The sequence below is a fragment of the Scatophagus argus genome, chromosome 15 (genome assembly GCF_020382885.2).
Source record: "Scatophagus argus isolate fScaArg1 chromosome 15, fScaArg1.pri, whole genome shotgun sequence".
NCBI classification, from domain to species: Eukaryota; Metazoa; Chordata; class Actinopteri; family Scatophagidae; genus Scatophagus; species Scatophagus argus.
In genome coordinates this window covers 3,024,045-3,036,612 of record NC_058507.1, presented here as the reverse complement: position 1 = coordinate 3,036,612, position 12,568 = coordinate 3,024,045, and the positions used below count along the sequence as shown (strand labels likewise).

General features: G+C 46.5%; 1 protein-coding gene across 1 annotated transcript in view; it reads right to left on the bottom strand.

Moving 5' to 3' along the window:
* Nucleotides 1-1,607: 1,607 nt before the first annotated feature.
* The window catches only part of atrn (attractin), a 107,990-nt gene continuing 97,029 nt past the window's right edge, over nucleotides 1,608-12,568 (bottom strand). Inside the window, exons 28-29 of the mRNA XM_046412331.1 lie at nucleotides 5,291-5,405; nucleotides 1,608-2,549 (exon numbers count right to left, since the gene is read on the bottom strand). Of these exons, the coding sequence (XP_046268287.1) occupies nucleotides 2,425-2,549; nucleotides 5,291-5,405 (240 nt within the window). The 3' untranslated portion in view covers nucleotides 1,608-2,424. The remainder of the gene's footprint in view (nucleotides 2,550-5,290; nucleotides 5,406-12,568) is intronic.

The window sequence follows — 12,568 nt, the reverse complement described above, 5'->3', positions numbered from 1 at the left end:
TAAAGTTTGCCACATTCAGCTGATGACTGATGATTATTTTCCACACATCTCTGCAGTAGTGAGGGAATAAACATCAAAACCTGAACCAGGTGTGACGGCTGGCTGCTCTGGTGGAGAAAAGAGCAAACAAAAAAACAACAAAAGTGCTCTGAATCCTCAGTGCAAGTATGAACTGAGCTGACAGAGCTGGGCTCACTGAGTGGACTTGTGAGTACATCCAGCTCTCTATAATTACAGAATGTCAACTTTGTTCATGCTTTCTGCTCTGACCTTTTGCCAGTGCTAAAAGTGTGCCCTTTAACCAGACGGTGAGCACTTCCATAATGGTGAACACACGTGAGAGCCCGGAACTAAATACGACACATTCTGCAGGGCAAAATGCGAGTTATTAAACGGTCCTATTACTGTAGCTCTCGGAGCGTTAATAAATTTGAGAGGCAGCAGATGTATTTTCCGTAGTGGTGAAGGCCTCTGCTTTCAGACCTGCAGGTGTTTGCAGGGGAAGTTCTGCAGATGACCTGTGTGGACTAATTCTGATATTCAGTGCTGAAGGAGAAAAGAAGAAAAGGTGAGGAACAGATCTGACACCGTGATGCCCTTAAAAAAACAGAAAATTACTCGTGACATTTCAAAGCAGCAGCTCTGTTTCAAACAAGCACTTTTCTTTCTTTGTGTGTGTGTGTGTGTGTGTTTTCCATTCTGCAGTTTCCACTCATTTCCCCCGGCTGACAGAAAGAAGTTATGTTGCTTTAAAAATGGACCAGTGATTTCAGATAAGGACTGTGGAAAGAGCAGGCAGAGCACATGTATGAGAAATCGGCTTAGAGCAGCCGCACACGAGGGGCCCGAGAGAGCAGGCAACAAGATCATTTCGAGAGGCAATTTAAAATAAAAAGAAAGAAAGAAAGAAATGATTTCTTTTTCCTTTTGTCGTCTTCTTTGTCAGAATCAATACCCGAGGTGTTCCACGAGATGTGGTTAAATCAAAAGTCCCGTTAAACAAAAGGTGCAAACAGGAAAACAGACGGCGGCTGCTCGCTGCGTTAACGTACGTGTGTGTGCTTCGCGTTCAGAGGTGTCGGCCCCGAACCGTCAAACGGCGGGGGAGGGCGGCAGGGGCTGGCTGGGTGTTGCATTTAGGGACACGGAGGCGACAGCTGGGGTCTATGGATTTCTTAGCGAACGATCACAAAAGATCGAACTAATCGCTTCAGTCCATCAGACTCTGGCGATCTATAGGACGCCTGTCTCACATGAGCTCGGGCCGCGGCACCGCCAAAGGGACAATCGTTACACAGCGGAGGCTTTTCTCACCACCAGCTGCTCTGCTGTGCATGTGAGAGCCCGCATGTGCACAGCTATCGGCTTCCACCGCGACTGGACGAGTAATTAGCTGGAAAAGTTTCAATCGGCGCTGGCTTACAATCCAGCCAGCCAGCCAGCCAGCCAGCGTGGATGGGATGTTGCTGTCGTCTTGTTTTGTACTCGGCAACAAAGCCAAAGAGGCTGGAAAGGCATTTGGCTCAGCAGCCAGATGGCCACTGAGCCACAGAGAGAGAGAGAGAGAGAGAGAGAGAGAGAGACAGAGACACAGAGAGAGAGAGAGAGAGAGACAGAGACACAGAGAGAGAGAGACGGGCGGAGACAGACGGACTCCCAACAGGCCGCGGAGACGATAGCGGCTGAAGACAGAGCCGGTTAGAAATGTCACAGACTCTTTGGATGGGCTTTGGCTTGCATGGCCAGCCTCCTGCAGAGGAGCCTCATTAAAGGAAGACCGAACATGCTGTTAGCTTGCTCTGAGGCCGGACTGTACAGGACTCCAGTGACAGCAGCCCTCAGTGCTGGGCTGTGAACAGGACAGCAGGTGACAAAGGACTACAAATGGGTACAAGGGCCTGGAAAGTTGGTGTTTGGAAGTGTGTGTGCGCTCGCGACATGTTCAGTTTGTCCCTGCCTTCAAAATAAAACAATACAAAACAACGAAGAGCAATAACTTAGGTAAAACGAGAACATAGAGGGTCGCAAAGTCTCTGGATTTTTCAAAAACTACGAGACGACGATCTCTTCTAGCAGCAAGCCGTGGCCGCCTCGACTCTACCGAGGCGGTGTCGACAAATGTGAAATGTTCTCTTGAGGGGAAAGGGTGAAGTCAGCACCCGCTCTGTCCCTCCCTCCCTCCCCTGCTCCCCCTCCTTGTGTCCAGTTCCTGTCAATCAGTTCGTGGGGACCCACAGTTCCTGTAGGAGGAGAGGGAGGGGCTGAGTTCCAGAGCCAAAATGTTCCAGTTCTGCGTCCCAGCATGCACCGCTCCCTGCCAGAGCGGAGCTGGCGGAAGTCTCTGAGGGAGGGGGCTGAGGCCGTGGGGGGCGCTGACGGGAGAGCATCGGGTGGTGCGGCGGAAGAGGAGGACGAGGGGCGTGGTCAGATACAGGTGGATGGCTGTGCGGTGGGCTGCTGTTTGCGGTTCCTCAGGCCTCCTGACTTCTCCTTGTAGCCCACACACATCTGCTGAGAGACGTCCACCAGCGCACTGGCCACAGCCAGACCTGCACACACACGCACACACACACACACACACACAGATATCACAGTTAGGTGAGGATTATACAAATACACATAACACTAACACTATTATACGAATAACATTAAACGCGTTTTCAATCCAACGTTCTGTGGGGAAGTCGGGTTCTGGATGTGGATGTTCTCTGTCGTTAAGACTACAGAATCGGTGAAAGGGTGGAAAGTGTGTGTGTGTGTGTGTTATTTTTCATCACATTAATTTGCACAACTGCTTCAGTCTCTTTTTTGCAAGGCATCATGGGTCAATAATGTCCATAAGCACTGTCACATGCACACACACACACACACACACACACACACAGGTGGTGAAATTACAGCCGACTTGCAGCACAGGCAGTCATTAACTTATACCGCACTTCATTAACATTTATTAATACTCTCTGAGCCATGAAATTCCAATCAACTCCATTTATCTCCAATGATGGATGCATTTATGCTGATCGAGTGCACATACCCAAAGGCGAAATATAAACTCCAGTGGGAGAAGCACAGCGGCTGGATCACATCCTCAGCCTGATCGCCTTCAGTGAAACAGGCCGCAACCATTAGCTCGTTTCTGGATCTTAGCAGCGAGCGCAGGACGGCTCAGAGCGGCCAAATGAGGCTCACATACAGATCAGAAGTAATCCACAGCGCCGGCCGCCTCTCGGCTGTGCGCACAGTGACGAGGGCGGCCATTTTGGAACACGCTTAACCGTAAACGGATGTGCCCGTAACGACAGACGGCAGCCCGAGGACTGGAAGCGCACGCGGACGGATGGGAAAGAAGTTAAAAGCTTTATAACCGGAGACCCTCGAGGGCATGAGGAGAAGGCAGGAACGCAGCTAACATGGGCTCAACAAAAAGCCGCCCGAGGGAAAGCTCCACCGAGAGCAGCGGCGGTTTTGTTATGACAAAAAGGACTGTGTGGTAATTAATAAGAGCCTGGGGCGTACCGATGGTCTGGGGACTGCAACTGTGGGAGGCAAAGAGCCTATAAAGCACAGAGGAAACAGGAAAAAAAAATAAAATAAAAAAGAAATCAAGTTGAGTTTTGTTTGAATTTTTTGGAGAAGTCAGTGGAAGAAACAAAATAAGAGAAAAAAAGTGCTTGGGTCCTATCAGAGTGTCTTTAGCAGAAAGAGAAGGAAAACACATGAAGGACAGATGGGAAAGTAAAGAGAGCGAGTGACAGAGCAGAGGATGAAAGGAAGTAATGGGCTCAATTCTCAGCGCTATCAGATGGTCGGGGAAAGAAGGAGGAAGGAAGAGGAAGAAAGGAAGGGGAAGAGCAAAGGGAAACACAATAAAAGACACAAGACTGCACTTTGAACCTCGCAGACGAGGAGGAGAAAAAAAACCAAGAAGCGAAATGAAACTCACGAGCGGGAAAGACAAGAGCCGCAGACAGGAAAGACGACAGGAGGAGGAAACGCAGATGAGACGAACAGGCTGCAGCCTTGGTTTCAGGGAGAGACGAGACCGAGCAGGCAAACGGAGGGAAGCAGGGAGATCGCGGCAGCCATCTTTAGAAATCAATACATACCTGTCACATTAATGGTGCAGCCATGAAATAATTACTGTGAACAAATGAGAGCGTGGTCACGATGATTCGCAGCTTCTGTTCTGCAGCGTGAGAACGATTTCACCTCTCAAGACCACATATCCTATCATTTCCCTTTAGTCACCGAGGAAGGTCAGTCCAAGGTGTTACTGTTCCCTCGTTTCATGGGATGGGATTTTGGCTTGAGGGGAAAGGAACCTTTCTGAAGGTCCAAGACCGTGTCCACACCGAGCACATGGCTGGATTAACCTGTAACATATGGACCATGTGGCTTCATTATGTGCCCACAGACCCACAGACCAACCACGAGTGTGTCAGTTTGTTTAACACAACCTCCTCTAGGAACACGTATAACATGAGCTCTAAATAAACTACAAAATGTCTCAATAGTAGACACAGAGAGCCTCTGCAGCAGAGGGCCTCAGTCATAAGTTCTCATCCTGGAGCCACCTTATTTAACGTCGTATTATGGAGGTTGTATACAGAGCAGCCTCGACTAAGATGGCTAAGTTCTGTCTTGGCCTTTGCTCTTCAGTTCTTCGCCCCACAAACCGGCGTTATTTCCTCTCAGCAGCTCTCCAGCCTGCATGGATCTGAAAACGCTGCTCTCACAGTGTAACAGGGAAGAAATGCAGCAGAGCTGTGCAGACGCCAACTTCCTGTCATCCTCAGCTCTCTCTGACTTCCCTCTTTGTTAACACCAAACGCAGGGACTGATAATAACACGGGTATTCATATGCTTGCATTATCGGACCACTTGTAAGCACAAAGCAGAGCCGACTGATGGGCAGCTGCAGCAGCACAGACCGGACTGTTGACTTGGTTGTTTTAAGATTTTAGATTAAAGGTCGTTTGTCAAACAACAGGAGCACATAAATACTTTCTGTGCATCAGAACAGTGTGGATTGAGGACTTTCTGAAAACGGCCTCAAATCGCGCGGACGTTTTCAGCTGGTGTCAAACTCTGAAGGATAACACACCAAAGAAACACAGAACAAACGGAAGAGGAGCTGCGTGTGGACTCGCCGTTCTCCAACCGAAGCCTCAGAAGGCGGAGGCAGGAAGGTGGATCAGGGACGGGATGTGAAGAAAGTGATCAACGACAATAAAACAAAGGTGGATGAAGTGAGGAAAGAAAACAAGTGACGGATTCGGCGCCTTACCAGACTGTCCTGGAGGAGGGATGCCGCCGGTGCCCCTGGGTAACCGCACAAAGATGGAGAGCACGGCGGCTTTGTTGCCGAAGCAAGGCTCCAGGGCGATGGGTTTTGGGACGGACTGTGGAAAGGAAAGGAGACAGAAAAGAGAAAAAAACACCATATTACACATCACAAGCCTCCCAAAGCCTGGTGAGCACACGCCTTCTTCAGATAACAGAAGCTTTGCTGGTAGCGTTCTTGTTTGTGTCAGCACTGCACACAAAGGAAGAAAACCTTTTCCATCCTCCGTTGAGATGCACATACTGATCTGCACGCACAAATTGGATCCCACCCCCCCTTCCCAAAATCCCCCACTGTGCACAATTTCATGACAATGCTGCCTGTGTGCAGCGCGGGCCCTGACTGGATATCAAGTGGCGGCGCTGGGAGCAGAGATTTGTAGATTTGAGTCGGCGGGGCTGGTGGGCGCACTCCTGTCGCCGCAGGCTGCCCGACACACCTGACTCTCTAATACCAATATCTCCTGTTTATCAGCAACTCATCCATACGTGGGGATGAGTTTCCAGCCCGTAAACACTGGCCGGATCTGCTGTCGCTCGCCTCGTACAATATTCATGGGTTTACCTCGACGGAGGATGTGGAGAACGCCGTCACCTCGCCAGAATACTGATAGCGTCCTATATCTCTCTCGCCATCTTTCTCTCTCTGTATTTAGAATTCCTGAGCCGGACAGGAAACTGGTCCATGGCTTGGTTTCATACACTCCTGACACGGCCCCTCAATTTACTCACACACACACGCCGACACACCACACCAAGTTCAATCCCTTCCACACTGGTCTTTATACTGTGGAGAGCTGAGCTTAATGCCTCAAGTGGAAATGCCGCTGGAGCGTGACACACACACACACACACACACACACACACACAAATTCCTCAGAGTAAAAACACATACAGTTTTCACACTCTAGCAATGATATATATACACAACACACACTTGTCGCCTTTTCATGCATAAATTCACACAGCTTGTCTCCCTCTCTCTCTTTCACACACTCACAAACACACACACACACACACACACACACACACACCGTTGTTCATGTGCACACACCTGTAAGACACACTGTAAGTGTACACATGGGAAGCGGGGCAGTAATGATATTCAGGCTCTGACCCATTTTACACAATTATTCTCAGCTCCGTCTCTCTGAGGCTTACCTTTCATTCCAGCAGGATACACAGGCTGTCACACAGGTAGCTGGGGAGGTGGCACAAAGACCTGGATCCCTGTGTGTGCGTGTGTGTTCTCTCAGTGCAGCTAACGTTGTGTGTTTGTTTATGCCCCTACGGCTGCATGTCGGCCTGTTTATAGCACGTGTTTTCTCGTGTGCATCTGCGCAGGCCGTCATATTCTTCGTTTGCGCCGTACGTGTCTAAGTGGATAATATACCCTTTCAGACGTACACTCCGCTCAACAAACGTGCCGGTAATTTATGTACGACTTAACCCACCAGTCGGTTTTCGGTAAAAGCTACGACTGCAATCATGAGGCAGACGCTGTGACACTGCTGTGAGCATCAGCAAAGCTCATTGGTTGAAGCAGCTTATTAAAGACAGACTTAAAGACAAACTACACGGACAGCCCCCCCAAACACACAGGTATAAAGAAAAAAGAGCCACCCGAAGGCCTCTGACGGTGCATTTTCCAGCCTTTACAAACATTCCATCTCCTAACATGCGACTACAAGATGAACAAAGAAATATCAAAAATGCAAATGAGCCAATTTTAACTTTTCACTGAGCTTCTTCCTCATGTCTTTAAAGTGTTTTCTTTTTCTCTTCTTCTTGTACATGAGAGGAAACAAAACAAAAGAAGCACGGAGGGAAGAGCAGCGATTTTTAGGGTTTTTTAGCTCATTGTCTCAATGAGAGGCTGTCAGGCCACATTCAGCTGGAAGCAGGATTTCTTATTCCATCTGATCAGTGATTGAATTGATTTGAAATTGAATATTTATTAGAGAATCTGCTGGGATGATTAGACTTGCAAAGCAGCAGCGAGCAGCTCTATCTGTGACAGTGTTGTCATTTTTAAATAAGCTGTTAAGGGATATTAATGTAAAGAACAAGTATGTTTGAAAGCCTTTAGTTTAATGTTTAAATGAAGCCAGAGACATGATGGATCTCGTGTCTGGGTGGGGGGTCGAGGGGGGGTGTTGCAGTACGGATGCATGACAGCAATGCATGTCTGGACCGACGGGGGGACAAGTTCACATGCAGACAAACCGGTGGTGGGACGAGCTCGTCTGCTGGACACACTGCAGTGCAACCAGCAGCAGCAAAATAACAAACAGACACACACGTGTTTGGGTACCAGAACCAGAACCACATGCAGGACCCTCAGCTCTGACCTGCTGGGTCCCCGGGAGAGAGAAAGGTTCACTGCTTCGCTTTACTTTGTCTTCATCGTGAGCTGCGTCCCCTTCCCTCGAAGATGTCAAGTTTGTTTAAAAAGGCACAAAATGAAAACAAGTTTGGCCCACAGAGCTTTGCAGTCCCACACCCACCGTTCATACATCCTTGACTCACATCAACACAAGAACACACTCAGAATCACCTTAAAGAAAAGCCAGGGGCTGTTATTATTTATTTACTCTTTTTTGTTCGTCTTTCCTGTTTTGCTTCCCTTGTGCGGGTCTTTTGGAGATGCCAGAATTTTAACGTCAACATTAATTATAACAGAAATTTTAATGACATTTAATTATATAGTCAGGATATAATAATGATAATTACCATAAACGAGCAAAGCCATTGCAGAGAAGACTGACAGCCTCCAACAATGAGCCATTCAACAGAAAAACACACTGAATGTCAGCAGGAAGAGCGAGGAGGGACGAGAAGCAGCAAACCGCAGATCAGCCAGAGACGGCGTTCATCAAAAACGTGGTTCAATTACCAGAAATGAAACACCACTGATGTCAAAGATGTAACTGACATTTTTCTTCATAAATGTTTCATAGCTCATCATACATGCTCCTGCATGTCACTAACTTGACTTCCTCCTCAGAGTCTTTTTCATCTCGCAGGTTCCCATGAATCGTGTTTGGACCTCCTGCTGTGGCGCTGCTTGACAGCGCCTGCTGTTATTATCACCTGTCATACTTGTAATTTGTTACTAGTTGCTACTTTTACAATTACTATTGTTATTATTACTGTTAACATTGCTTTTTATTATTCCAGTACTCTGTTACTGTTGCAGCTGCTGTTGGTGTGGAAGAACTTGACTGGCCCACACAGAGCCCTGACCTCAACCCCATCCAACACCTTTGGGATGAACTGGAACGGAGATTGTGAGCCAGGCCTTTTGGTCCAACATCAGTGTGTGACCTCACAAATGCTCTACTGCATGAATGGGCACAAATTCCCACAGAAACACTCCAACATGTTGTGGAAAGCCTTCACAGAAGAGTGGAAGCTGTTAGAGCTGCAGAGCTGTCTGTGTGTTTAGAATGAGACGTCATTAAAGTCCCTGTTGGTGTAAAGATCGTAAACAGCCAGTAGGGCTAAAAGTAGGGCTTAATCAACGGGAATTCAACAGGACAGCAACATCTGGAATGATTAACAGCTCACCCATCCAAAACAGCTGTATGTCATGCTTTAATAAAGAAGACAGAAGAAAACAGTCCGCGTCATCATCCAAAACAATAACTGTGCTTTCGAGTCTTCCTGTACTGCTTAACTCCTATTAGACAGAGAATAAAAACATTCCCATAAGCGGATCTTGGTGTAAAAATCATAAAAAAATAATTTGGTATCATTAAATGAAATCTGTACGGTGGCTGAAAAGGACAACATGCTAGTTGTTGTCTCAGTGTGTGACCTGTGGAATTTACCCTTTGGGGATCAGTAAAGGATTATCTTATCTCATGAAGTTATTGAAATTGCTCAGTGTATCATCAGCTCATGCTGCAGACTGACATGCTGCTTTACTCTCTGCATGCACATAAAGTGACAGCCGACGGACTTCAGCCAACTTCATCACAAAATGTAGCGACAGCAAGTCCCAGTCGTGTCCTCTGGAAGAACTTCTGCTGTCTTTTTCTGTATTTTCACAGCTTCTCTAAAGCGTTTTCTTAATTTTCTTAACCTGTAGTGCATTTGCTCTTGTTGGCCACTGCAAACTGGTATTTCTAACTTAAATAATTAGCTATTTCTCTGCACCTGTTGTGGTTTACAGCAAAGATTACCAGACAAAGTCATGCCCTGGTGCCAAATTAGATCCACGAGCTCCTTTTGTTTTATATTCCAATTGTTAAACGTGAAGAAGAGCAGCATGGGAAGAAAACAGCAGAGAGAAGAAACACTCTAATTAGAGTGTTTTTAATCCTTTAAGTGGGTCAACTTTCTAAAACTATAACAACAGTAAAAGCAAACTTCTAGTAATTTGGCTCAGGACTGTGTGGGACTTCGTCACCACGGCGTGGATCTCACCGAGTCCACCAGCTAAAAATATCCTAATTAAATACCGCCAGAGAGCAAACAGCAATTTTGTTTTCCTTTTCCTCTTTTTTGCAGTAAATGACAATATTATTCCTCAGGGCAATGAAACATTAATGTCACTTAAGTGATAAATGAGTGATGACTCAATAATGAGATAAGACAACCAAGCACTCAGTGGAAGGATCATTTCTTTCCATTTTCAAAATCACAGCGTGACAACATCATGATATGCAGCTTACATGGAGAGCTGAGAAACAGGAATAAAAAATACTGACAAGGATTCCAATGCAACATTAGGTGGTGCAATATCACACTTGGCTAATTTTGCTCCTCGATCCCTCGGTAAAGAAAAGATGAAACAATTATTTTGGCCTTGCCAGAAGCAATGCGGCCCGGCTCGGTTTGCTCCGATCCACAGGTCTGTTTTTGCCTCGGGCGGAAAGTGTTTCTCATCCGATGTGTTTACAATTGGAAAAAATGAGGGTTGCCCGTGATAACCCCAACACGTCTGTACTCCGTGTGTAAGAGAATGAAATAAATAAAAGAAGAAGAGGAAGACTGGCAGCTTTTAATTTTACCGCTTAGGGCTGTCGTAACACTCGTCTGCCAAGTCCAATTTCCACTGCAGCAGCTGCAGGCTGCTCTCAGGTTCTCGCTTGTTTATGTGCTCATTTCTCATTTTCTAACAACAGCATCCCATATGCACAGTGGAGAGGGATGCACACATTGGAAGAGACTTGCTGTCAGACCCGTGTGGGATGTGACATCGGGATCATGTTGATTTCAACGGTCCTCCTTTCATAATCGATTGCGCTGATCGGTACGACGACTGCATCCAACGTACAACCTCAATTTCCACCTGAGGGTACGTGCCAGGTTCTTTTTTCTGGATTTTTGTTTTTTGGCCAAAACAAACAGTGCTCCCTTCAAAAAAAATTATCTCCTTCAACACACAGGTCCACTTTATTTTGTCCTGAGCGGAAATTCAGGCGGAAAAACAAACAAAACAGCTTGGAAAATTCAATTATCCCTCCTTTTAAACTCTCTGTGCATGTGATTTCTTTTTCCTAAGATGTTCCCCAAAGGTAGGGTCTTTTCCCGTGGTCTTCTTCAGAGGCTTTGTGTTAATAACATCCCCCTGCAGATGCCTTTGTTTTATAGTGTTGAAGTCCTCCCTTCGATTCCCCCACCCGCCGCCAAACCTCCCGCACCGCCACCACTCTGGAGAGTTATCTGGACTGGCCAGGCAGAGCAGCTAAAGGTTTTGTTAAATTACCTCCAGTAATTAGCCCAGCACGTAGGATCACTGCTGAGCCCACACACACACACACACACACACACACCCCGATGTGGGCATACAGTGCAGCCGCATCCTGCTCCGCTTTCATCCACTGCATTCATCTCTACTTTAGCAGGATGAGTTTCCCCCCCGCCAGCGACGAAAGTGAGTCAAACTCCCTGTTGCTATGACTCACCAGGAAGAGCCACTTCCACCGAGCCAGCTTTGATGAGTTTTCATTCATTTGGCTTCTGTTTACCAAGAAACTGTTTTGTCAGCCTGTAATAATATTAACGCCGTATTGTAATGTATTTAAACTAAACACAGCAGAGAATAAGGATAAACAAGTATGAGTGAACTTTAATTACTAAATTAAAGCAATTCTCAAATTATGACGCATGCAGCTCTTTTCTGACCTGGGGTCTCATTACAGAAAATTTCCCCAACTGCTCGCTCCACACTATATGGACAAAAGTACTGGGACACCTGACCATTACATCGCATTCTAAATACACAGACATGAACATGGAGTTGGTCCCCCCTTTGCAGCTCTAACAGCTTCCACTCTTCTGTGAGGTCACACACTGATGTTGGACCAAAAGGCCTGGCTCACAATCTCCGTTCCAGTTCATCCCAAAGGTGTTGGATGGGGTTGAGGTCAGGGCTCTGTGTGGGCCAGTCAAGTTCTTCCACACCAAACTCATCCAACCATGTCTTTATGGAGCTTTGCTTTGTGCACTGGGGCACAGTCATGCTGGAATAGAAAAGGGTCTTCAACAAACGAGCCCAAACCCTGAGACACAGGGATACTTTTGGCTATACAGTGTAGTTTCTTTACTGAGGCACCTGGGACTGTACTAACAGTACATCAGGTTTAACTCCACAAATCCCTACAGACTGATGAAAGCAGGTTACGAGTGGCCACATACAACATCAAATGCATCACTAGTTATTCAAAGAACCGAGGCGGCCGATTCTTTGTGTAGCAGAAGATGAAGATACTTTGGTACGATGTGTTAAAATAATATGTAACTTCTTCTCAAACAGGCGAGAAGCTTCATGTCTCTAATTACTGCAAACAAATAAAAACACTTTTTGTCTTAAGCGCTGCTTCGTCTTTCTCTCACCTCGTTTGTGTTTGGGCTGGTGGATTAAGTGAAAATTATGCATGAAAACCAAGTGGCTGGTGAAAGCGACATATTTTGTCATTGGAGGGAACTCACTCCAACGAAATTCGTGCTCTGCATTTAACCCACCCAAGTGACGTGCACACACACATTTCTGTTTCCCTCAAACTGTGCTGGACTTTACTCTCTCCAAGCAGCCCGAAACCACAGAAATACAAACCATAGAAACCACTGTTGTTCTTGCTATGACAGATCCTCTGAATCACTTAATTATTCAGTAGATCTAAATAAAAATTCAGTTCAATCAATTCATTCTCAGAGTGCCAAATCACAACAGAAGTTATCTCATGACACTTTCTAAACAGAGCAAGTCTAG